The sequence below is a fragment of the Anolis sagrei genome, chromosome 5 (assembly GCF_037176765.1).
Source record: "Anolis sagrei isolate rAnoSag1 chromosome 5, rAnoSag1.mat, whole genome shotgun sequence".
Lineage (NCBI taxonomy): Eukaryota > Metazoa > Chordata > Lepidosauria > Squamata > Dactyloidae > Anolis > Anolis sagrei.
The window spans coordinates 18,277,613-18,304,880 of record NC_090025.1 but is presented as its reverse complement, the minus strand read 5'-3'; the positions used below and the strand labels follow the sequence as shown (position 1 = coordinate 18,304,880).

Here is a 27,268-nt window from a genome sequence, read left to right as displayed (position 1 = left end):
GAGTCTTGGGAGGTTTAGACATTCTTGGTTCATTCTTGTGACATCATCACAGTATTAAAAAAAAACCCCTTCTGTTTCTCCCACTCTCGTTCTTTCAAGCAAATGTTTTTTCTTTACATTCTACTAACGTTACTTTGATTATATTTGCAGCAGCGTAGATGGTTTTGGCCTGGAAGCAGAAGCAAGAATGACTACTTGGCACATCACAATTCCTTCTGACGTTGAGCCAGATGGAGTATACAATCAAGATGTTAGTGAAGGTAATAACTCATCGTAAAGTAGCTAAAGACTGTCAAAATCATTAGTTCAAGCTATCCATTAAGAGAGGTGTTTGTGTTTGGATGCAGTTTCACTGTATAGCCCAAAGTCAGACTTACTGATAGCATTATGTGGTTAATGTTATAAAACAACTAGATTATAGTTATAGGTTGCATGTCTACTTAAAGCAAATCGTGATATGTAGACATCAGGAATAAATAAGATTAGGACTAATTCCTAATATTTAGCAAGGCACATTAATTGGAAATAGTCAACAATCCAGTGCTTAGGGAAAAAAAGTTTTATTACAAATCTTTTCTTCTCTCTTACCAAGGCAAGAAGTCTTTTTGATTGTGTCAATTTTTTTATGATATGTCCAGAGAACCCAGCCTCAGTTTCGTCATCTTGGTTCCTAGAGACTTTATTTGATCTAGGGCCCATTTATTGTCTTTTTAGTTGTCCACAGTATCTTCTTCAACACAGCATATGTAATTAGTTGATTTTCTTCCTGTCAGCATTCTTTACTGCACAGCTTTCACACCATACATAAAAATCTAAAACACTTTTGTAATCAGTGATATATTGTCAGGATCTTTTCTTGTTCATGAAAATGCCTAAAGTGTTATCTTCTTTGCAGTTGTAAGCAGTTGTTGCCCATCCCTACTGTGACATACTTTGATCATATCCTCAGCATGTTTTACCTGCATTACCTGGTCAGCATGGCCAGGCTTTTCAAAAATGGTCCCATCTTTCCATTTAAAGGTCGCCAACTTCTTCTAAAAGCAGTAAATCGCGTCTGGACAGAACTGATCTATAGCAAGAAGCAGGTTTTGGAGGAAGCATTCAAAGTAGCCCTCCCTGTCAATGAGAGGGGCCATGTGGACATTGCCATGGCAAAGCCTCTTATTGAAGAGGCCAGTTTAAAATGTTGGCAGAATCACTTGGGTAAGTATAACTTTGTGGGTTATTCTTGTGACCGTATACTGTGTGTGTTTATTGACAGTTCATTCTACTGATCATTGTATTAATATCCATTAATCAACATTCTTCTTTCACATACATTATTGATCTATCTGTGTAACACCCACCAGAAGCTCTACAGAAATGGAAGCAACCTACAAGGAATGTTAATGACATGAATGTATATTTAGTGCTGTATCAAATTACTAGAACTTCAAATTGAGAAGATGATTACAGTGTTACAATCCCAGCTGCAGGATGTGAACAAACATATCGTAGATATGGAATACTAATCTGAGTTTACAAATTTAATAACAAATGTAGTCTGCCCATCCTGATAAGTGTTTGATCGTCCCGATAAGAACATGTGTGACATAAAGTGTGTGTAAAGAGAATTTCTGAAATACTTCTGGAAGAATTCTATAATCTGGAGCAGCACTTCCCAACCTTTTCCAAGGCAAAGCGACCCGCTATCCCAGGAATGGGCAAACTAAGGCCCAGGGGCTGGATGCGGACCTCTGGGTGCTTACCTTAGGCCCTCCTCACTTTCCCTGTCCTCTTGGTAGAAGGACACAGCAACCCACCATGTTCTTTTGGCAAAAAGATGGGGGAGGAAGGCACACAGCAGCTAAGAGCCCTCTGGAGCACTCTCGGCCACTGTGTGTCTCACCCTCTCCCTGACATAAGGATGGTGTGAGCAGCCCCATCTATATGCAGGGAGGATGACTTGAGGAAGGCACGCGGTAGCTGAGAGCCTGCCAGAGCACTCTCCACTGCCACCTGTCTTGCCCTCCTCCTGGTATAATGCCAAGAGCAGAGCCCGAAGATTGGGGGAGGAGAATCAGTGCAGACACCATGTGTCCTGCCTTCCTCATGGCATAAGGATGGGGCAAGCAGCCCTGACATGCCCCTCCAGGCCCCATCCTCCCCCCCCCCCCCCCCCAGTGTGTGCCTGGCCCATCCTGCCTTCCCTCCTGGCCCAGCCCTTCTGGCTGAGCCCACAATGTGGCCCCAAGGCAAAAAAGTTTGCCCATGCCTGAGCTATCTTGATACATTAAAGATAGGCTTTTAAACAGGGCAAATGAAAATAGATTTTTCAGTATAATATACACAAATCTCTGAGCAGGATGTGATGATGTGGTCTTTATTGTTGTCCCTTCAAAAAAATTCATAGTTCTCCACTGTCCGGCAACCCCACAGAAAACCCTTATTGTCCCAATTGGGGTCCCCAAGGGTTGAGAACCACTGATCTAGATCTTTTTTGGCTGTCATTTTGTGTTTGTATGAGGACTAATAGAAACCAGTAAGTTTTGAAAATCCAATTCTTGGCGTTCTAGCTCATGAAAAGAAATGCATCAGTAGAGGAGAAGCCTTGGTTCCAGCAACCCAGTCAAAGCTTTCCCGGGTCAGCAGTGGCTTTGGTCTTTCAAAGTTAACTGGATCAAGAAGAAACAGAAAAGAAAGTGGACTTAACAAACATAATCCATCCACACAGGTATCTCATAGCCTTTAAAGTCAAGAAAACAGTACCAAGGAAATCAACTTTGTTTGTGGTACAGCAAATTTGTCTGACACATCTCTGTACCCATGCTATATATATTTTCTAGGCATTGCAAGACTGTTTAAAATAGGAGCAGAGCATTTTCAGACTCCAAAGATTGTTGGATCAAACTCTCACTTTCCCAAACCATTAACAAGCTTGATATGATGGAAATTAGACAACATCTGGTCACACATTTTGAATCCCCTTTTGTTAAATGTTGTTGTTGTTCATTCGTTCAGTCGTCTCCGACTCTTCGTGACCTCATGGACCAGCCTACGCCAGAGCTCCCTGTCGGCCGTTACCACCCCCAGCTCCCTCAAGGTCAGTCCAGTCACTTCAAGGATGCCATCCATCCATCTTGCCCTTGGTCGGCCCCTCTTCCTTTTGCCTTCCACTTTCCCCAGCATAATTGTCTTCTCTAGGCTTTCCTGTCTTCTCATGATGTGGCCAAAGTACTTCAACTTTGTCTCTAGTATCTTTCCCTCCAGTGAGCAGTTGGGCTTTATTTCCTGGAGGATGGACTGGTTGGATCTTCTCGCAGTCCAAGGCACTCTCAGCACTTTCCTCCAACACCACAGCTCAAAAGCATCGATCTTCCTTCGCTCAGCCTTCCCTAAGGTCCAGCTCTCACATCCGTAGGTTACTACAGGGAATACCATGGCTTTGACTAGGCGGATCTTTGTTGCCAGTCTGATGTCTCTACTCTTCACTATTTTATTGAGACTGGACATTGCTCTCCTCCCAAGAAGTAAGCGTCTTCTGATTTCCTGGCTACAGTCTGCATCTGCAGTAATCTTTGCACCTAGAAATACAAAGTCTGTCACGGCCTCCACGGTTTCTCCCTCTATTTTCCAGTTGTCAATCATTCTTGTTGCCATAATCTTGGTTTTTTTGATGTTTAGCTGCAACCCGGCTTTTGCGCTTTCTTCTTTCACCTTGATTAGAAGGCTCCTCAGCTCCTCCTCGCTTTCGGCCATCAGAGTGGTGTCATCTGCATATCTGAGGTTGTTAATGTTTCTTCCAGCAATTTTCACCCCAGCTTTGCATTCATCCAGCCCCGCACATCGCATGATGTGTTCTGCATACAAGTTAAAAAGGTTGGGTGAGAGTATGCAGCCTTGCCGTACGCCTTTCCCAATCTTGAACCAGTCTGTTGTTCCGTGGTCAGTTCTGACTGTTGCTACTTGGTCCTTGTACAGATTCCTCAGGAGAGAGACAAGGTGGCTTGGTATGCCCATCCCACCAAGAACTTGCCACAATTTATTATGATCCACACAGTCAAAGGCTTTAGAATAGTCAATGAAGCAGAAGTAGATGTTTTTCTGAAACTCCCTGCCTTTCTCCATTATCCAGCGGATATTGGCAATTTGGTCTCTCGTTCCTCTGCCTTTTCTAAACCCAGCTTGAACATCTGGCAACTCTCGCTCCATGTATTGCTGGAGTCTTCCTTGCAGGATCTTGAGCATTACCTTACTGGCATGAGAAATAAGGGCCACTGTACGGAAGTTTGAGCAGTCTTTCGCATTTCCCTTTTTTGGTATGGGGATATAAGTTGATTTTTTCCAGTCTGATGGCCATTCTTGTGTTTTCCATATTTGCTGACAAGTGGCATGCATCACCTTGACAGCATCATCTTTTAAGATTTTAAACAGTTCAGCTGGGATCCCGTCGTCTCCTGCTGCCTTGTTGTTAGCAATGCTTCTTAAGGCCCATTCAACCTCACTCCTCAGGATGTCTGGTTCTAATTCATTCACCACACCGTCAAAGCTATCCTCGATATTGTTATCCTTCCTATACAGATCTTCTGTATAGTCTCGCCACCTTCTCTTGATCTCTTCAGCTTCTGTTAGGTCCCTGCCATCTTTGTTTCTTATCATACCAATTTTTGCCTGAAATTTACCTCCAATGTTTCTAATTTTCTGGAAGAGGTCTCTTGTCCTTCCTATTCTGTTGTCTTCTTCCACTTCCATGCATTGCTTATTTAAAAATAGTTCCTTATCTCTTCTGGCTAACCTCTGGAATTGCGCATTTAACTGTACATATCTCCCCTTTTCACTGTTTCCTTTTGCTTTCCTCCTTTCTTGGGCTACTTCCAGTGTCTCAGCAGACAACCATTTTGCCTTCTTGGTTTTCTTCTTCCTTGGAACGTACTTTGTTGCCGCCTCCTGAACAATGTCGCGGACTTCTGTCCATAGTTCTTCTGGGACTCTGTTTACTAAATCTAGTCCTTCAAATCTGTTCTTCACTTCCACTGTATATTCGCTAGGAATGTTAGTGAGATCATATCTAACTGGTCTGTGTATTTTCCCTGATCTCTTTAGTTTTATTCTAAATTGGGCAATAAGAAGTTCGTGATCTGAGCTACAGTCAGCCCCAGGTCTTGTTTTCACCGACTGGATGGATGTCCGCCACCTTTGGCTGCAAAGAATGTAGTCAATCTGATTTCGGTGTTGACCATCTGGTGAGGTCCATGTATAAAGCCGTCTTTTAGGTTGTTGGAAGAGAGTATTCGTTATACACAGTGAGTTTTCCTGGCAGAATTCTATCAGCCTGCGTCCCGCTTCATTTTGTTCTCCCAGACCATGCTTGCCTGTGATCCCAGTTGTCATTTGACTTCCCACCTTGGCATTCCAGTCTCCTGTAATGAAAATAATGTCTCTTTTTGGTGTATTATCCAGTAGGTCCTGCAGATCCTCATAGAACTGATCTACTTCTGCTTCTTCAGCAGTTGTGGTTGGGGCGTATATTTGGATCACTGTGATGTTGAAAGGCTTTCCTTGCACTCGAATTGAGATCATTCTGTCATTTTTTGGGTTGTATCCAAGCACCGCTTTAGCGAATTTCTTATTAATTATGAAGGCTACTCCATTTCTTCGATGTTCCTCTTGTCCACAGTAGTAGATCTGGTGGTCATCTGATGTGAAGTGGCCCATTCCAGTCCATTTCAGTTCACTGACCCCCAGAATGTCTATCTTTAGTCTTGACATCTCACCAATAACAACATCCAATTTGCCCTGGCTCATAGATCTTACATTCCAGGTTCCTATGGTGTGTTGATCTTTAGAGCATCGGATTCGTCGTTCGCCTCCAGTACCGTCGGCCGCTAGCCTTCCTTTCGGCTTTGAGCTAGCTGCGTCATCACATCTGGGGCTAGTTGAACTTATCCTCTGCTCCTCCCCAGTAGCATTTTGGCCATCTTCCGACCTGGGAGTCCCATCTTCCAATGGCATACCGACATATCTCTGGTTGTACTGGTCCATTTAGTTTTCTTGGCAAGGATACTGGAGTGGTTTGCCATTGCCTTCCCCAGGGATCACGCTTGGTCTGACCTCTCTGCCACAACCGTCCCGTCTTGGGTGGCCCTTCACGGTTTCGCTCATGACATCATTGAGGTGCTCAAGCTCCAGCGCCCCGACAAGGCGGCGATCCTTTGCTGGAGGCTATGGTATTTGTTAAATACGGCAATTAAGGCTATGGTATTTGTTAAATACCATAGCCTTAATTCCCCATTAGAATTAAGTACTTTAAATGTTTCGTCTTACAAATCAACCGACAGTTAAGATTGTAAAGCTATTCCTTACTTAACTGGACTAGGCACTGAATTTAGTTGAATTTGTCTGTGTATAGATTATCTCAGCACCACATAATCCTTTGCTGCATTAAGTTGTAAACTATTAGTTTTGTAATGCAAAACGTAAATCACAACTTAGTCTGTAAACTCTAAATGATCAATACAGAAGTTATTCATTTTTTGAGGATTTTTTAATGTAATTCTTCAAATAGCAGGATATAAATAATATTAAATAAATAAGATCAACTCTGTTCTGTGTATATTAATCAGTTTATATTTCTATCACTAGGAGATCTCTCAGTGGATGTTTACACACGTAGCAGTAGTTCGAGACTTGGTAGACATGCAGTATAAAGAATACCAAGAGGTAAGTGAGAGCAAGGATCCAAATTAACGACTTCATCGTGTCTAGGATGATGTTCACCTGGCTTCACAAAAACTTCTGATTATTCTATTCAAATAGGAGATATCATATAGTGACTTCAACTAAGAGTCATGAGATTTTCCTTGAATGCTGAAATGAAAATGGTCTGGAAACTTTTTGGCCACATTTTTCAGTTGTTGGTATGCAAAAAAAAAAAAAAAGTAATTTGTGAATCTTCCATGAAATTAGTGCTTCTAATGGGATTTATTGTAGGTAGAGCAATCTCTCTGTCAGCCTGAATTGTGTTATTCATAATATTAAATTCCATTCATAGTCAAATCCCTGAGAGCCATGATGTTTTGCATGTAGTAGTTTGCAATGTCTGACATTCCTACTTTAGTAACAGATAATAAGAGAGGCTTCTATCTGATGCTGTGGAGCATTTTCGCTGGTTAGAATCTGAGATATTGGGATATGGCAGTTTCATAAGTTAATAGAAGTGTTCGTTTTTTCCTTGCAGGAAGCCTGGGGCCAGTGCCAGAGCTGCTTATTTTATTATGTATATATTAGTTTGCAACCACTTTTGTTTCTGACATGCACCCCAAGGCATCTTATAGCAGAGATAATGCAGGATAAGAGCTAAACATTGGATGGTTTAAAAAGTTACAACCTAAATTAAAGAAGTTATTGTATTAAAGGCCATTAATTTACAAAATAGAACATAATGTTTAAAGTTTACAGTAAAGAAAAAAATACAGCAAATCTCATTTGCCCCAAAGATCCTTCTGCAATGCTAATTACTCATCAAATACCTATTTAAATAAAAAGCAAATGAAAAGAGGTCTCAGAGAGGATGGCTGCCAGCACAAGGAGAACAAATTCATAGAAAGATAAGTCAGCTAGCACTACAATATATCATTTTTATGGGAAATATTTACTTGGCCCCCCTGGTGGCACAGCGGGTTAAACCGCTGAGTTGCAGAACTTGCTGACCAAAAGGTTGATGGTTCGAATTCGGGGAGCAGGGTGAACTCCCACTGTTAGCCTCAGTTTCTGCCAACCTAGCAGTTCGAAAACATTCAAATGTGAATAGATCAATAGGTACCACTTCAGCAGGAAGGTAACAATGACCCATGTAGTCATGCTGGCCACATGACCGTGGAGGTGTCTACAGGCAACGCCGGCTCAGAAATGGAGATGAGCACCACACCCCAGAATCGGACACAACTAGACTTAATGTCAAGGGGAAACCTTTGACTTATTATTTTTAGATAAAGTGTAATGATGGCCATTTCAGGAACAGCTTATAACTGAGGATTTTAACCTTAAGAATTAAGAAAACCTGAGCAACCTTGATCTTTTGAAATGTTTCCAGATTATTTTTTGCTATAGAGATTGTCAGTAGAGTCACAGTACAAGATAGCTAACTGAATTCTGAATCCATTTATGACATGTTACCTGGCACACCATGGCAGTTAACTGACAATATTGTTTGCAGCGTCAGCAAAATGCACTGAAGTATGTGACAGAAGAGTGGTCTCAGATTGAATATGAATTGTTGCGGGAGAGAGGACTGTGGGGGCCTCCCATTGGCTCTCATCTGGACAAATGGATGCTGGAGATGACAGAAGGGCCCTGTCGCATGAGGAAGAAGATGGTGCGAAATGATATGTTTTATACTCAATATCCTTACATACCGGATACTGAACATGAGACAAATTTGCTGGTAAGTGCAATTGCTTAAGTGCTTATTTGTAGTTTTTGCAGTAGTGTACATTTTTATATGATTGAAGAAAGTGTTATGTAGAGTACACTGAATATTTTTAATGATTCTGTCATAACTCTCTGATGGTACTCAGACATGTGTCTGTACGTGAACTCCCAAGTGTTAACAGCAAGTGTTTGAGGTGGCTACTTTGCCTTTGTGCAGTTTCTCTCTGCACTTTGCCGATGATTTATTGCTCAGTTGTTAGATAGCCAAAGTAAAGGCTTTTCCCTGTTCTAATGGGAAGTTAGTCTAATACAAAACCCACTTCCTACGAATTCTGTAATCTCTCGGGATAACATAATATGTAGATAGGCAATTCAAAGATGCCTGGGATATTAGAATAATGGAAGCTCATCCTTGGGGCAGGAGTGTTTTATAGAAACATGATGTTGTTGAAAAGGAACAAAAGGGACAACTATATTTGCAGATTGAATTGGTAAGCAGGTGCAAAATGAAAATACAGTGTAATATTTATGGGATCAACTGAGAAACACATACTGTATATACTTGAGCATAAGCCAAGTTTTTCAGCCCTATTTTAAGGCTGAAAAAGTCCCTGTGAGTTTATGCTTGAGTCAAGGTTATTTTTTTACTTTATTTTTATTACATTTATTATTTTATTTTATAACATTTATTATTTTACTCTATTTATTGTTATTATTACATTTACATTGTTTTACTCTATTACATTTATTATGTTACTTTATTAGTATTTTATTATATTTATTATTTCACTTTATTTTATTACATTATTTATTCTATTTATTATTACACTTAGTATTTTACTCTATTATTACTTTTATTACATTTATTATTTTACTATATTTTTATTATTACATTTATTATTTTACTCTATTAGTATTTTTATTAAATTTATTATTTTACTCTATTATTACACTTAGTATTGTAGGGGCAGTTATTACTGTTATCATTACATTTCCATTATTTTACTCTATTATTATTGGAAGGATACATAAGCACATTTACATTGAAGGAGGTTAGAATAATGGTTTAATCAGTTGGACAGTCTTATCTTAAATTACAATTTTATGTAAATATTCAAAAACATTTAACCTACTGATGCCTCAATTAATGTAATTTTATTGGTATCTATTTTTATTTTGAAATTTACCAGTAGCTACTGCATTTTCCACCCTTGGCTTATACTCGAGTCAATACATTTCCCCAGTTTTTTGTGGTAAAATTAGATGGCCCGGCTTATACTCAAGTATATATGGTATTGATAGAATTGCTAAAATGTTGTTTAGGCCTTTTTTCCCTGGGATGTTGGGTCAGAACACCTGTCAGATTTGCAGTTGAATAAAGCTTGACCTTGTGCTAGTTTTAACAAGTATAGAAGTGCAACAACACAGTTGTTGCTTGTTATTCCCCCTGCTTTGCAGGACATTAAAGGCTTCACTGGATTTTGCCCACTAATACTTTGACATTTTAGTCACATGAACATACATTTTTCCTCAGTGTGATTTCCCCCTCATGTTTTTATACTTGATGCCCTATTTTCAGTCTGACTTCTCAAGTAAGCCTCCTGAGACATCTGATGATACCATTCCTCAAAAGGTAAAGAAAGAAAACTATCCACGGGTGGCAAAATTAATCAAAACTTCTTTTGCATGTTAGGCAATTTTAACAAAGGCTTCTATGATTGGCTTTCAACGTGCTTCTTCCTCAGTCACTCTGTTGTAGGAGTAATGATTTACAGTAACTACACTTAAGAGAGTGTGGCTGTGTTCTCTTTAGGTCTTCACCTAATACAGCGTCTTTGTAGCTTTTTCTGTCTGTGCTGCACACTAACAGGCTATGATGGGCTGTGCTGTCACTGTTCTCACTGTGGAAACATGTACTTGCTCGGAATTGAAACTAATGGACTATGATGTGTTTAGTGATGGGCAGTTCAAATATTTGCCTCTGTAGTATACTGTAATTCAGTGTGTCTACCTTCAGTGTTTGTGTATCAATGATACAAACGTAATGTTTTTAGAGCACTGCATTAGCAAAGCACTTCATGCCAAATGTTAATTTGGTTCCATATCAAGTATTCCAATGGGAACATTAATCATTGCTGACTATATTCTTATAAGTCTGCATATTTGGAATTTGGTTTGTAATTAGGAGTAAGGCCTACTAGAATGTCTCTCTTTAAACCAGGGATGGGCAAACCCAGGCCCGGGGGCTGGATGCTCTCTCACCATCCTTTCCTTCCTTCCTTCCTTCCTTCCTTCCTTCCTTCCTTCCTTCCTTCCTTCCTTCCTTCTTTCTCTCTTTCCTTCCTCCTCCCCTCCCTCTTTCTCCTTCCCTTCCACGGTTTCATTCTTCCTTCCTTCCCTCTCTCCCTCTTTCTCCTTCCTTCCTTCCTTTTTCTGTTTCCTTACTTCTCTCTTTCTTCCTCCCTCCCTCCATTCCCTTCCACTCTTTTGTGCTTCCTTCCTTCACTTTTTGCTTCCTCCTTCCCTTTCTTCCACCCTTCCCTTCCACGCTTCCGTCCTTCCCTTCCTTTTGTCTTTCCTTCCTTCTCTCTTTCCTTACTCCTTTCCTCCCCTCCCTCCCTCTTTCTCCTTCCTTCCTTCCTTCCTTCCTTCCTTCCTTCCTTCCTTCCCTTTTGTCCTTCCTTCCTTCTCTCTTTCCTTCATCCTTCCCTCCCTTCCCTTCCCTTTCTCCCTTTCAACCTTCTTTCCTTCTTTCCTTCCTTCCCTTTTGTCTTTGCTTCCTTCCCTCTCTCCCTCTTTCTCCTTCCCTTCCTCCCTTTCGTGCTTCCTTTTTTCTCTCTTTCCTTCTTACTTCCCTCCCTTCCTTCCGTCACTGGGCAGTCAGTCCTCCTAACAGGGAGTGCTAGCATGTGACCCCCCAATTTAGAAAGTTTGCCCATGCCTGTTTTAAACCCATGAAGAATGTTGGGAAGTGATCTGAAAAAAAATGCAGCTGCAAGTGGTGGCAGAAACCATTTGGTGCTTCTCATCTCTTTTCCATTCATTTAGTTTTTTAAAAGAATATTTTGAATTATTCCTTCCATGTAGAAACGAGCATGTTGTATTTACCAATACAGTATATAGCTTCTAAAATATATTGGATGGGATAGTTGAGGAAGAGATGCCGAAGTATCTAAATTATATGTTCTAATTAACAAATCATCTTCAAATTGTATTTTTATATTTCAAAAAGTGCTCATCACTAAGTACAATAAGCCTTCACTCATTCTGAACTATTTGTCAAACCAATGTTTAGAAATCAATAAATTAGAAAGGATTTTTATTTTCCTTTTCATATCTGCTAGCGTTTTCTGTTTTCAGAAACTTTGCTTAATTTGTTTTCTCTGGTGAGGGGTTCATATGTAATGTCCATAGCATAACAACTTACTGTATAGTGTCCCTAGCTACATCTAAAATATGTTTAAATATCTTAGACATTATTGCAGATTTTAGCCAACAATAACGAGCCTTTTGCTTAATAGTTTAATCTTTTCCACTAGAATAAGTTTTATCTTCAGGAACCTCATGCAGTCACCTTCATTTCTGATTAAGCTAGTGTTTTAGTTCTTTCCACATTTTTCCTGAACTTACAGTTCTGTTACATCAAACTAACTGGAAATATAATTTGAATATTTGCCATGTCTTGTGAAGATCCATGATCAAAATGCATTGTTGCTTCAAGTTTGAAACATGTCTGCATCCATGTATTTCGGTTATGGTTCCTTATTCCAGCAGCCCCCATTGGCACAATGAGTTAAACTCTTGTGCCAATAGGACTGCTGACTAAAAGGTCAGCAGTTCGAATCCAGGGAGAGGGTGAGCTCCCATCTGTCAGCTCCAGCTTCCCAGGTGGGGACATGAGAGAAGCCTCCCACAGGTTGGTAAAATATTCAGGCATCCCCTGGCTGATTCCTGCCTGTGGGAATCCTTTGTTGGGAGGTATGAATCCAACAGAGGATTCCCCTAGACAGGAATCAGCCAGGCCTTGAAGCTGCAAGGCTTTGAGGTGCTAATCTAGGTGATTAATTGCAACATTCACACATGCCTCCAACAGACAAGAGTTTTTTCTCCCACCCTGGACATTCCACAGATACATGAACCTCTCTTGTCTAGTTTCCAATAGACCTCGCAAACTCTGAGGATGCCTGTCATATATGTGGGCAAAACGTCAGGAGAGAATGCTTCTGGAATATGGCCATACAGGTTGAAAAATTCACAACAATTGCCATGATTCCAGTCATGAAAACCTTCAACAACACATTTTCACGCTACAGTTACAGCATTTCGATACTACTTTAACTCCTATGGCTCCATCCTGCAGAATGCCAGGATTTGTTATCTGATGAGCTGTGTAGAATTATCAGCCAGAAAATTCGAATAACAGTATTCAATATGATGCACAATCACGACAGTTGGAGTGATCACAAAGTGCTATAATTGTGTAGCAAGAAAGAGCCCTTGATGTAACACATACTGTAAAAGAAAATGTTAAGTCTATTTAAATACAATTAACTTGTAGTGTGGTATCTAGTGTAGTTATTTCCAAATTTCTCTACATCCTTATGTTCTGAAATAATTAGAAATAAATAAATCTTTAAGATAGATATAGATATAGATATAATGAATTGACAGGGCATGTTATAGGAAATAATGAAATACTAAAAATAAGCCATATCATACAGATTAGGTGTAAATTGGTTGATCCTTTTGTAATTATATATAATATGTAATACTGGTCATTATGCTGTTCATAAAATAGCATTTAGTTTTAATCATTTTTAACAGTGCTGATTGGTTTTTCCAAATCCAACTGATTGTGTCTCCAAATCCAACTGATTGTCTCTGAAAATCTTAATTTGAAATTGATTGCCTACTAGATAATAGACAGCTTTAAGCACATTAATTAGTTAGTTGTATTGAAAATTTCAATTCAATTCTTGTTTTAAGAAACCTGCACGCTACCGAAGAGCTGTAAGCTATGATAGCAAAGAATACTACATGCGCCTCGCTTCTGGAAATCCTGCTGTCTTTCAAGATACCATTGAAGAGAGTTCTGAAGGAGAAACTGCTCACCAGGAGCCGGAACATGGTGAAGATACAATCGCAAGAGTTAAAGGTTGGATCTTTTCCCCATATATTGCTATCCATTCATACTTGGCAAGCTAAAGCTATTGATGTCACTTTTTTCCCCAATGGAAAGTAGGCAAATGGATACTAAGTTAGTCCAGAATGTGATGAGGGGTAGCAATCCACCATTTTTGAACTCACAGTTGGATAGAACAAGGCAATCATTTTTTCAGTGCAACTCCCAGAATTTCCCAGATGTCATGGTTGTGGTGTAATGCAAAATCATGCGTAGTTCACGTTTGATCAGCCCATACACTGTCTTGCCAGAGAGAAAAAATAAGCCATGCAGATGATCAATAAAGAACAAGTAGTTTACTCTTAGTAGTTCAGAACAATATATGTACAATCATGTGATCAGTTGCATTAATTTCACATAATGTCCTTTTAGAGAGATTTAAAATGGTCTTTCTTTATCTATGTGGAAAAACTCCTTCCAACAGCTCATAAAGTAAGCCTGAAAAATGTAAAAGTAACGTAAACTCCCAGGCTCAGCTAGCTCCCCGGGCATAGCCCAACCAATCAGCTTCGTGCATCTTATTTTACAGTTCACACACACACACACAGATTTCTTACATGCCCCAACAATGGCCACCTGTTACACTGACTGAAGCTTCTGGGTGTTGTAGTCCAAGTTAACTTTTTCTAATTTTTAACAAGATGAAAATATTTAGCAAAAAATTATTACTTTCCACAATATGTGAATTGTGACAAATGTACTATTTTTAAGAATGTTGATACGTGAGCCTTCTGGGGAGGCCAAGCTTGTTTGGTTTTTTAGTGACAGTTTTTCTTTTTTGACTGTCCTCAGTAGTTCACACAAAGATCCATCTGATCCTGTTTCTGCTTTAATTGCATTTTTAAAGAAAAATCCATATGAAAGAGTTTTCAAAGATTTTTTTTCCTGAAAATGTTCTAACATATTTTGATATATTTAAAATTCGTAAGAACTCTGTTACAATGCAGAAAGAAATGCAAAATCCAAAGATGAGATTCCCAGAACTCTTGTCTGGGAGGTATAAAGCCTCCCAGACAAGAGGCTTTGTACCTCTTGTGGGTTGTTTTATTAAAGCAGTGGTTCTCAACCTGTGGGCCCCCAGATGTTTTGGCCTTCAACTACCAGAAATCATAACAGCTGGTAAACTGGCTTGGATTTCTGGGATTTGTAGACCAAAACACCTGGGGACCCACAGATTGAAAACCACTGTATTAAATGCATGCTTCTATGGTTTTTTCCTTAATTGCAGGGTTTTGTTGTTGTTGTGTTTTTGTAAAACAATGTCTATGTCTATGTTTTATGTTGAGTTAAGTTGCTTGATAGGCTATGTTACCATTTAATTTGCAGTCACGAGTTTTAATTCAACTGTAGATGTTGGTTTATTTTGGGACTTGGTCGGGTTGTTATTGTACTTGTATTTGAATTTATGGTCTTGTCAAGGCATTGAATGTATGCCTTTTGTTTGTTGGAATCTCCCTGGGTCCCCTCAGGGAGATAGGGCTGAATACAAATAAAGTTTTTTATTATTATTTATTATTATATGTAACCAAATGTTCATACAGATTGGTTTATCCAAATTTTCCCCTTATTTATACTTAGAAGATATGGCTTATATACATTAGGCTGTGCTATGTGATCCCTGCACCACTCTTTTGTGGTGTCCTGAAATGACAGTTTGTCATATCCAAAGCTGTCAGCTGAGCATCATGGTTCAATTGGTATCATGGCACTATTGGCTGTCTTCAACCTGATCGCTCTTAATTAATGCTCTTGATAAAATGCAGATATGATGACCTACTTCTTATTTTTTTTATTCCCCTACAAATTCTTTAGAAACTCCTTGACTTATCTAAACATGCTATTGACCAGTTCTAATGATTTAATGCAGGTCTTGTTAAACCACCCCTGAAAAGATCTCGCTCTGCTCCTGATGGTGGTGATGAGGAAAATCAAGAACAGTTGCAGGATCAAATAGCCGAAAGCAGCTCTATAGATGAAGAGGAGAAAACTGATAACACAACCCTTCTGCGACTGCTTGAAGAAGGCGAGAAGGTATGATACCTGGAGAACTTAATGCTCTTCTGCACTGTAAACACCCAAACTTCTCCTAAGAGTGAATGCTTCAGGAATCTATGAAGTTGTTGTATGGCAGCTTCTTGATTTTACTGTTTCTCCACACTGCTTTCTGTTCAAGAAGTGGTTTGTCCATGAGCTAGAGACAGTGTATGAAACAGAATGGACCATCTACCACCAAAGTGCAGCACTGTTAATTAAATGAAGACTAAAGGCCTTACTGTTAACTGTAATAGTCCCCGCATTTGATTTCACATCTAGTTCAGCATTTCTTTTTATGCCTTCTTCATAATTCTACTTTTATCTTGAAAAAAACAGTATCAAATATGAGCTCACAATTCCAAGAGTTTTAAGGATATTTTTGTCAGTGAATTGTCTTTTGAGTTATATAAGAATGAACAGTTTTATGGAAAATAATCACCAAAATTCTTAAGTGCCACTGAGAATGTTCAGTGAAAGGGAAAATAATTAAAATGAAGTTCTTTTAAAGTATTTTATTTATTTACCCTGTTTATGTCCCACCTTTCTCCACCCTGAAAGGGATTCAAGGCAACTTTACAGATAGGCAACTATTCAATGCCTGGGTACAACATACAGTTAAAATACATTTATGATAAATTTAAAATTAAAGCACATTAAAACATAAAAACATTGCATTCACTATTAAAATCATGTCATCCACAATCGTATTATTGCACTATAGTTAATCTCCAAAGGCGTGATCCCAAAGCCAGGTTTTTACTTTCCTTATGAAGGCCAGGAGGGAGGGGCTGCTCTAATATCACTGGGAAGCGAGTTCCACAGCTGAGGGGCCACCACTGAGAAGGCCCTGTCTCTCGTCTCCACCAGACGCGCCGAGAGCAGGGTCTCCCCAGATAATCTTAATCTCCGAGGTGGTTCATAGGTGGACATATGTTTGGACAGGTAAGCTGAGCCAGGACTGTTTAGGGCTTTATAGGCTAAAGTCAGCATTTTGAATTGTGCTCACTAACAGACAGGCAGCCAGTGGAGCTGACGTAGCAGGGGAGGGGGGTGGTTGTATGCTCCACGTACGCCGCTCCAGTGATCAACCTGGCTTCTCTTTGAAGGCAGCCCTAAGACTGGTGTGGCCCTTGGTGAAAATGAGTTTGATACCCCGTGCCAGTGGAAGCCAATCCAGCTGTTGAAGAATGCAACTGGATTCATGCTGGTATTAAAAACACCTGCAGTTTTCATTTACTCATTATCACAATCAGCTTTCTAAGGATTATTCTAATGTTTATACATTAACATGTCAAACCTCTTATACAGTTTGCCTTTTGGGTCTTCTAGCATGAGGAAAGCATTCAAAGAGCGAAGTCTCATTTTAGATTGTCAAATATAGTGTTACTAATTCCTTTGAGTGGCAACTAGATGAAAATTTAAGGCTTTGTTTGTACACTCCAAAGAATAAAAATAACACTGGCTGGAAAAGAAAGAGTCTTCAGACTGACTCCCTTTGAAAGTCAGATTAAGGATATAATAAATAGACTTCTCATGGTGACTTTCTGTCTTTGGATTCATCCTCGCTCTGTCATTGCAACTTCTCAATTTCTAGTGACATGAAAGGCAGAGCCCCCTGGCACTACTCTCAAAAGAAAATCACAATTGGGAAGGAGTTCCTTGTACAGAGAGAATTGCCTCCCTTCTCTTTTCTGTCTAGGCTATAAATAAAATTGTCCTTTCATAGTGCATTACTTCTACAGAACTGAAAAGTAAAGGATGGTGTGGAGATTTTTACAACTTTTGATTGTTATCCTTTATTTCTTGTACTTTGCATAGACCCTTTTCTTTATCATGCTCTTAAAAATAACAAAAATGTGAATATAGGTCATGCTGAATCAATCAAAGAAGTCCTGTTGATACTGGCTTAAATTATTATCTTCAGCTATTTCACTTTCAGGTAGTCTCATCCAGTAAAGCTATTGTAGTTGAGTACTGATTTCATGTGTTGGCAGTTGTGTCCATAAGCATTTATCAGATTCATTTATCCAAAGGTAGATTATTTGCTTCATATATCTTCACAATTTGGCAGTGCAGCCTTTTATAAACCACTCCAATTTACTGAAACCGCTAATTTTTCATTTCCTACACACCAAATTTGAACCAATGAGGCTTCAGGAATTTTACCACTGTGTCAACAAAGATGCAGGGGCCCCTGATGATGCAGCAGGTTAAACTGCTGAGCTGCTGAACTTGCTGACCGAAAGGGTCAGCCCCAGCTTCTGCCAACTTAGCAGTGCGAAAACATGTAGATGTGAGTAGATCAATAGGTACAGTTTCTGCGGGAAGGTAATGGGGCTCCATGCAGTCATGCCAGCCATGTGACCTTGGAGGAGTCTATGGACAATGCTGGCTCTTTGGTTGAGAAATGGAGATGAGCACCCCTCCCCCCCAAGAGTCAGACATAACTAGACTTAATGTCAGGGGAAACCTTTACCTTACCCCCCATATTTCAACCAATGAGGCTTCTTCAGGATTTTCACCACTGCATCAACATAAACATAAGCATATAGTTTGCAAAAACCCAAAGATTCCTAAGGACCCGAGTGTTCATTTGAGGGCAATCCTTTCTCCTTATTGCATCATGTGCTATAATCACTTTTTTCCATTTGGACTTGACTTTGTCAGTATTGATGTGCTTCCTTCCTTCCTTCCTTCCATGACAGAAACCGCATAATTCTGCACATGTTATGTTGTCTGCTTTTGATTACATATGCAAATCTTATTATAGATTCAACACATGTACCGCTGTGCTCGGGTTCAAGGCCTAGATACCAGCGAGGGGCTGCTGCTCTTTGGTAAAGAGCATTTTTATGTGATTGATGGATATACCATGACTGCAACCCGAGAAATACGGGATATTGAGACCCTCCCTCCAAAGTGAGTTGGCATTATGTTGTTTTAAGAATGCAAGGGGGAAAAAACAGTTTTGTTGTTGTTGTTGCTGCTGTGTGAAAAATCTTAGGGATTGTAGAAAATGTAGCTTCCAGTCTTAGATGTTTGAGCAAGTTGTGCCTGAATTGAAATAAATTAGTAAGTCTCTTCTTAGCCTTGTCATTGTTTTGGCATTTCATCTAAACATAAGGAAAACCCTATTCACAGTAGTAACTGTTCAACAGTAAAATACACTGTCTCATAATGTGGTGATGTTTCCTTCTTTGGAGGTTTTTAAACAGAAGCTGGATGGCCATCTGTCAGGAGTGTTTGGATTATTTTATTGCCTAACAGCAGGTTGAACTGAATCGCCCTTGTGGTCTCTTCCAACTCTTATGATTCTACTATTCTATAATAATAGCATACTGAAATGTGGTTTGTGGAAAATGTATGGAGAAATATAAGAACTACCTAATACCTTAAACCAGGCATGGGCAAACTTTCTAACTTGGGGGCCTCAGGGCGAGGCAGAGCGGGGTGGGCAGACCGGGAGGGAGTCCACCCAAGTCCCCTCCCTGCCCTTTGCTCCCATTCCTCTTCTCTTTTGGAGGCAAAAAGTGAAGGAAAGACAGGAAACGTTTGGATCCCAAAAGGGTTAGTTTTGGTCAGGATGAGATAGTGAATGAGAGAGAAAAAATCTATCTGTTAGACCCTAGATTGCCTATTTCTGGTATAGAATCCTAAAATCAGAAGAGACCTCCAAGGGCCATCCAATCCAACCCCCTAAAATGCAGGAAAGCACAATCAAATCACTTCCAAAAAGCCTCTGTGGAAAAGCCTCCAGAGAAGGAGATTATCCCACACTCCCTGGTCACTTATGCCACTCTCGAGGAAGTTCTTCCTTATCTTTTTAGACAGATCTCTTTTCCTGCCATTTGAAACCATTGCTCCCTTGTGCCCTGATCTCTAGGCAGCAGAAAGTCAGTTTTCCTCCTCCTCCTCCTCCATGGGGCACCCTTTTAAATCTTGAAACATGGTTCTCATGTTCCTTCTCTACCATCTCTTTTCCCAGCTAAACAGGAAAAAGAGGAGGGAGGGAGGTAGAGAAGGATGGAAGAAAGGAAGGGTGAAAGGGAATGGAGGGAGGGAGGAAAGAAGGGAAGAGAGAAGAAAGGGAAGGAAGGAAGGAAGGAAGGAAGGAAGGAAGGAAGGAAGGAAGGAAGGAAGGAAGGAAGGAAAGAAGGGAAAGAAGGAGGGAGAAAAGAGGGAAGAATGAAAGGATGGAAGGGAAGGAAGGAGAGAGGGAGGGAGGGAAGTAAGGGATGGAAGAAGGAAGGAAAGAAGGAAGGAAGGAATGGTGGAAAGGAAGGAAGGAAGGAAGGAAGGATGGATGGATGGATGGATGGATGGATGGATGGATGGAATGGTGAGAGAGAGGAGGGCCTGAGAAAAGAGCCCAAAGGGCCTCATCTGGCCCCTGGGCCTGGGTTTGCCCATACCTGCCTTAGACTCACAGTGTTGTCCATGTCTTCCATCTTCCCTTTAACTCTACAGCATGCATGAGCCAATTATACCTAGAGGAGCACGGCAGGGTCCAAGTCAACTCAAACGAACATGTAGTATTTTTGCTTATGAGGATATCAAAGAGGTGCATAAAAGAAGATATCTGTTGCAGGTGATGTACATTTTGCTTTTATTGGGGAGAAATAGCATTTGGGGGCTCTAAAATCACCCTTCTATATTTTAAGGTAAAATACAGTCCTACATTTAGGACTGCATATCTTTGGTGCTTCATATTGGACTTGTATGCATTTTTAAAAAATAGTTTAGTCTGGGCTCTACAATGCATGGTAAACATAAATGAGCTTATAAGAGCTTATTTTATTTTATTATTATTTGTAAATAATATAAGAATTACAAATAAATTATTTGTAATTTATTCAAGGAAAGACATAAGCATTTGATTTTTCACTCAGATTAAAAAAACAACAATCCAATTCTGAAAACTATAGTAATCTTCCAAATCTGCTTTGAGATGTTTCTAAAACACCATTTTATTGCAGCCAATTGCTGTGGAAGTCTTCTCAGGAGATGGACGCAACTACCTTCTTGCTTTTCAGAAAGGAGTAAGAAATAAAGTCTACCAGAGGTAATATATTTATTATCAGTATACCAAACAAGTTTTAACATGTTTCCTGCATTTGTTTTGCATTTCTTTTGTTTTCAGTGTATTTATCTGTAATTTGTTATATTTTATCATAAATTTGTGGATTGAAGTGGGGTTTATTTGCGTGCTGACAATAGCTAGTCTAGGTTCCTTTAGGGAGGGTGAAGTGTAAAGCAAATAAATAAATCATTAGATTTTCCATAATTAAAATTTCACAAACTTTATGAGTTCCTAATTAGGGACTTATAAAACAGGATGTAGGAGCCCCCAGTTGAACAGTGGGTTAAACTGCTGAGCTGCTGAACTTGCTTGACCAAAGGGTTGGCGGTTCGAATCCGGGGAGCGGGGTGAGCTTCCATTGTTAGCCAAGCTTTTGCCAACCTAGCCATTTGAAAACATGCAAATATGAGTAGATAACAGGTACCACTTCAGCGGGAAGGTAACAGTGCTCCGTGCAGTCATGCTGGCCACATGATCTTGGAAGTGTCTATGGACAACACTGGCTCTTCGGCTTAGAAATTGAGATGAGCACCACCACCCAGAGTTGTACACGACTAAACTTAATGTCAAGGGGAAACCTTTACCTTTGCTAAAACAAGTTGTAAGTATTCATGATATAAAAGAACAAGTCCTTTTTATAAGTAGAAAAACCAGATGACAGAGTAAGAAATGAACAGTTTGCACAATTGGGAAATAAGCAGTGGAGTTCACCCAAATATCTCCATTGGTGCTGTGACCTAGTATCAAGGGTGATCAGTGGGTTAGTCAAATTTTACAGATGTTATTGAATGAGCTGCATTCAAAAGATCTCATGTATAATGTGGACCTCTAAAAGTAAACCTCACCAAAGTGCATGCCTTCTATTCCATTCACTGTTAAACGTGCTTTACTGGATTGTCTATGATTCTTTAATATAAGACAAACTACTTTCCATAACCGGTTTACCCTTCCCATTTAGCCTCAGTGTAGATTGAATAGCAACCTTTAATCTCTATCCCTTAACACAAGAATCACTTTTAAGACCACTTTTTATCCATCTTTTTTCATTGGGAAAATCAAAACAGTGAGATAACTAATGGTTTAACTGTGCTAGCTGAAACTATTTGGCACATATATTTTGCTGATTGTATTATCCTCTGAATTTTTAAAAGGTTTCTCGCTGTAGTTCCATCGTTAACTGACAGCTCGGAGTCTGTGTCTGGACAGCGACCCAACACCAGTGTGGAACAAGGGTGAGCGTTTATATTATATTATGAGGAAGCAATATGCTTCAGTATGAATGAGTCTCATGCCCTAATCCTCAACTTTTACGTGAGCTAGCAAGAAAATCAAAAATGCTTCATTTCCATGGTTCTTGTGAACTCAAAGCTCTGCCCCTTCCTCTTCTGAGCTCAGAAGGCTGTAAATGCAATTTCCCCACTCTGTGAGATAGATAGATAGATAGATAGATAGATAGATAGATAGATAGATAGATAATCTGGAAGAAACTGATTTTCTACTGAGGCTATGAATTTCTGCATACTACTTCCACTTAAAAATACGGATCTGCAAAGGTTTTGGGTGGGATGGTTATTCATTTATGTGTTTTTCTTTTGTATGGCATTGAATGTTTGCTGATTTTGTTGTTCACTGTCCTTAATCCCTTCGGAGAGATAGGACGGTATACAAATAAAGTTTTATTATTAAAAGTCAGTTGGGAAATTCAGGTTCCATGGGATACCCATGGGATGGTGGTGACACCTCTGGATTTCAGTGGCACCTTCTTGAAAACACCAGAGGATTTGCATTAACCATAAAAATAAATTTGCCATTCCTTGTTGGCATACACCTTTTATTGGGAGTGTTTCACAGTGATATGAAACTGTGAGTCCCCGGTGGCGCAGTGGGTTAAACCCCTGTGCTGGCAGGACTGAAGACCGACAGGTCGCAGGTTCGAATCCGGGGAGAGGCGGATGAGCTCCCTCTATCAACTCCAGCTCCTCATGCGGGGACATGAGAGAAGCCTCCCACAAGGATGATGAAATCATCAAATCATCCGGGTGTCCCCTGGGCAACATCCTTGCAGATGGCCAATTCTCTTACACCAGAAGCGACTTGTAGTTTCTCAAGTCGCTCCTGACACAAAAAAACAAAACAGTGATATGATGCAGTTTGATTCTAACGGTACTCTGAAATTAACTAGCCTTATTTCTTATTGCAAAAATAATATTTCCTGGTTTTCATTAGGTCTGGATTGCTGAGCACCTTGGTAGGGGAGAAATCTGTGACACAAAGGTGGGAGGTAAGCATAAAAGTATTGTAATTTTGTTGTCAGTCGAAATTAAATACTTATTTATATAATTTTGAATCTGAATGTTCTGTTGTATTTTCACAATATTTAATAAAGAAATAAACTATGTTTTAAGTTTGTTCTTGAAAAATGTACCAAGTGCCTCTTATTTTGTTTTTGGTTGTTGTTTTTTTTTCTCTACAAAGAGAGGTGAAATCAGTAATTTCCAGTACCTGATGCATTTGAATACTCTGGCTGGCCGATCCTATAATGACCTCATGCAGTATCCTGTTTTCCCATGGATCCTTGCAGACTACGATTCAGAGGTAAACACAAAATCCAGGTTAAACATAGAAGGGGGTGGGGACTAAAATGTTATATTTCAAAAGGAGATGAGATTAAGTTTGTTCGTTGTCATAATATTTGATACTGAAAATGGTGCTTCACCTCTAGCCTGTAACATCTTTAAAGCAAGCATGAATACATTTCTAGAAATACACAGTTTATTTGAAATTAAAATGTATTGGTATTGAAATGAACTCCTTCTGGGGTTTTCCCAGGACAACAGCCTCTTGTGGATGACAATCTATAAGTCTTAGGGTAGATTTTTCACCTCTCATTGAATTGATTGTGCTTCCCTCTATTGGATAGAAATGATTTAAAATGTGCATTATATTTGTTTATATGTTGCTTTCTATAAATAAATGTGGGAATATCTTGTGGGAAAGTGTTTCAGGGGAGAAACCTGCAATGATATGTAGGGGGGGGGGGGGGAGTGAGGAAATACGTGCTCTTGATGAAAGAGTTGTTCAGTTCTCATCCTTGCACTGAGTAGATGAACTACAAAATAGCTTCATGTTCTAGTGTATCATTGGTCAATGAAAAGAATTTTGTAACTTTATGTCTTATTCACATTTGAAGGAATTGGATCTTAGTAATCCAAAAACGTTTAGGAACTTGGCCAAGCCAATGGGAGCACAGACCGATGAGAGGTTAGCTCAGTATAAGAAGCGCTACAAAGACTGGGAAGATCCTAATGGTAAGTGACTAGTCTTTGAACTTCCGACACTCTTGGCAGCTATTTGTTTACTGTTGTTAAACTTTGTTGTTTAATATCCCTTCAAGTACATTCTGCATTATGTTGGCACTATCAAAATATTTACTTGTCATGATTTATTTGTTCAGGTTTGTTATTCTGTTGAGAGAATGTAACTTGCCCAAGTTATTTTGATAGATTCAGACCTGATAAATTTGGAGTCCTACTTCAAACATGGCAATCGTATACCACGCTGGTCAGTGTAGCATTTCTTATATAATCAGACTTCAAAAACAGGGTTGCTGGGAGTTTTCCGGGCTGTGTAGCCACGTTCCAGCAGCATTCTCTCCAGACATTTTGCCCACATCTATAGCAGGCATCCTCAGAGGTTGAGGGGCCTGTTGGAAACTAGGCAAGGGAGGTTTATATATTTGTGGAATGTCCAGGATGGAAGAAAGAACTCTTGTCTGCTTGAGGCAAGTGTGAATGTTGCAAATGACCACCTTGATTAGCATTTAATTCCAGGCAACAACCAGCCAGATTTTGAAGCTGCAAAGCCATTAAATACTAATCAAGGTGGCTATTTGCAACATTCACACTTGCCTGAAGCAGACAAGAGTTCTTTCTCCCACCCTGGACATTCCACAGATAAATAAACCTCACTTGCCTACTTTCCAACAGACCTCACAACCTCTGAGGGTGCCTGCCATAGATATGGGTGAAACGTCAGGAGAGAATGCTTCTGGAACATGGCCATACAGCCCGGAAAACTCACAGCAACCCAGTGATTCCAGCCATGAAAGCCTTAGACGACACTTCAAAAATATCTTCCTAATGCCGTGACCCCAATCTTCCTAATGCCGTGACCCCTTAATCGAGTTCCTCCTGTTGTGGTGACCCCCAACCATAACATTATTTTCATTGCTACTTCATAAATGTCTTTTTGCTACTGTTATGTAAATATCTGAGATGGTATTTTCATTCACTGGACCAAACTGGGCACAAATACCCAATACACAAATTTGGATACTGGTGGGGTTTTTTTTGGGGGGGGGGGGGGGTTGATTTTGTCATTTGGGAGTTGTACTTGCTGGGATTTATAGTTCACCTGCAATTAAAGAGCATTCTGAACTCCACCAATGATGGAATTGAACCAAACTTGGCACACAGAACTCCCATGTCCAACAGAAAACCCATCCAGAGGAAGGGTTGGTGGGCATTGACTTTGAGTTTTGGAGTTGTAGTTCACCTACATCCAGAGAGCACTGTGGACTCAAACAGTGATGGATCTGGGCCAAATTTGGCACAGATACTCAATATACCCAAAAGCAAACACTGGTGGAGTTTTGGGAAAATAGACCTTGACATTTGGGAGTTGTGGTTGCTAGGATTTATAGTTCACCTACAATCAAAGAGCATTCTGAATCCCACCAATGATATAATTTGACCAAACTTCCCACACAGAACCCTCATGACCAACAGAAAATACTGTGTTTTCTGATGCTCTTTGGTGACCCCTCTGACATCCCCTTCACGACCCCCCCAGGGGTCCCGACCTCCAGGTTGAGAACCACTGGTCTAATAATAATATGATGATTTGTCAGATGTTGAAGTGTCCTGAGAGAGAACCCACTTCGATCTCATGTGTTGATCTCATTCATTTCCCACCTGGGGAGAAGAAGACAGGCTTCTTCTTGAGTAAATTTGGTATTGTATAGTTGAAGAACACATACTGAGTTATAATTTGTAATCTCATTTGTAAAATCCTAGTTTTTGGAAATGTTTCAAAAGCCATTAAATAAAATTTAAAGTGAAAATCTTTCTAGCAGAGCTTGCCAGGGCTGATGTGACAATCCTTAAATCTGAAGGATTTACCTTTTAAAATTGCTTTCCAGGAACCAGTTGCTCAGCAAATTGTACTTTACTTCATTGTATCAGGGGAACTGTGCCATTAACATTTCATTAAAATGGTTCTAAAAGTCAGATGCTGTTCTAAGTTAAAACCTCTAATGGAAAACCTATTTATTGTGTGTTGATTTTCCTCACGTGTTTGTCCTTTACTTCATGGTCTTATTTTACTGTTTTCTTTCAGGTGAAACTCCGGCTTATCATTATGGAACCCACTACTCTTCTGCAATGATAGTAGCTTCATATCTTGTACGGATGGAGCCATTCACACAAATATTTTTAAGGCTTCAGGTAAAATATGTCTTTTTAACAACTTTGTTCCTTCTCTTGTCACCCCACAATTTTAGTGAGATGTTGACAGGCTAGAATGTGTCCAGAGAAGTGAAACTAAAATGATGAAGGGTCTGTCAAACAAGCCCTATGAGAAGCGGCTTAAAGAGCTCGACATGGTTAGCCTGCAGAAGAAAAGGCTGAGCGGAGACATGTTAAATGTGTGAGGAGAAGGGAAGAGGGAGCAGGCTTGTTTTCTGCTGCCCTGAAGACTAGAATGCGGAATAATGCATTCAAACTATAGGAAAGAAGATTCCACTTGAACATTAGGATGAACTTCCTGACTGTTAGAGCTGTTCAGCAGTGGAACTCTCAGCCCCTTAGTGTGGCAGATGTTCCTTCTTTGGAGGCTTTTAAACAGAGGCTGGGTAGTTGCTTTGAATGCAATTTTCCTGCTTCTTGGCAGGGGGATGGACTGGATTGCCCATGAGGTATCTTCAACTCTATAATTCTATTTGCAGATCATGTTGGGTACTATGTAGCTACTAGTAGTTACCTGTTCCTTATTAGTATGTCAGGATTTCATGTCCTTTGAGTATCTTCTTCTGTCATGCTAACTCTGGACTTATTTGAAGTACTCCACAGTCAAATCCCCCTTATATACTGTGAGTTCATTGCTTTTTGTTCAGGGTCCAAGAAGAAGGGTGGGAGAACTACATTTCCTAAAACCCTAAAGTTATGATCTGCAAGGGTCAGGAGGAGACCACCAGTAATTAATACAAAGGAAAAGTATAGCCAGTCATATCATGATGAGATTCCTTCTGTTGTTTGATTTTTTGGTCAGTTAAATCATAAGATGCAATTCCACCTAACTAAAGCTGAGCCTAGGAGAAGGAAGACCGGTGATCCATACAATACTTAAAATGTAATTCTATGAATCTTAATGGAACACTTTCTTACATTAATCAAGCCTAACTTCTTGTGGAAGATCAAAGCCCTTTTCAATTTCTGATTAGTAATCCACAAACTATTTTGCTTTCCAATTACATAAATGCTCTTAAAGGAATAACTCATATATTT

The 27,268-nt window shown here is 39.7% G+C and overlaps 1 protein-coding gene across 5 annotated transcripts in view; it reads left to right on the top strand.

Moving 5' to 3' along the window:
• WDFY3 (WD repeat and FYVE domain containing 3) overlaps positions 1 to 27,268 on the top strand; it is a 166,132-nt gene that overhangs the window by 116,127 nt on the left and 22,737 nt on the right. For 4 of the 5 annotated variants that reach the window (XM_060779296.2, XM_060779293.2, XM_060779294.2 and 1 more), the window contains 16 exons: positions 151 to 260; positions 1,021 to 1,203; positions 2,556 to 2,713; positions 6,622 to 6,699; positions 8,195 to 8,422; positions 9,989 to 10,042; positions 13,396 to 13,564; positions 15,459 to 15,622; positions 18,396 to 18,544; positions 20,093 to 20,213; positions 20,602 to 20,687; positions 21,857 to 21,937; positions 22,932 to 22,986; positions 23,181 to 23,300; positions 23,896 to 24,013; positions 26,103 to 26,209. In XM_060779296.2, coding sequence (XP_060635279.2) covers positions 151 to 260; positions 1,021 to 1,203; positions 2,556 to 2,713; positions 6,622 to 6,699; positions 8,195 to 8,422; positions 9,989 to 10,042; positions 13,396 to 13,564; positions 15,459 to 15,622; positions 18,396 to 18,544; positions 20,093 to 20,213; positions 20,602 to 20,687; positions 21,857 to 21,937; positions 22,932 to 22,986; positions 23,181 to 23,300; positions 23,896 to 24,013; positions 26,103 to 26,209 — 1,981 coding nt within the window. The remainder of the gene's footprint in view (positions 1 to 150; positions 261 to 1,020; positions 1,204 to 2,555; positions 2,714 to 6,621; positions 6,700 to 8,194; positions 8,423 to 9,988; positions 10,043 to 13,395; positions 13,565 to 15,458; positions 15,623 to 18,395; positions 18,545 to 20,092; positions 20,214 to 20,601; positions 20,688 to 21,856; positions 21,938 to 22,931; positions 22,987 to 23,180; positions 23,301 to 23,895; positions 24,014 to 26,102; positions 26,210 to 27,268) is intronic. The other variant, XM_060779295.2, reaches the window with a different exon arrangement.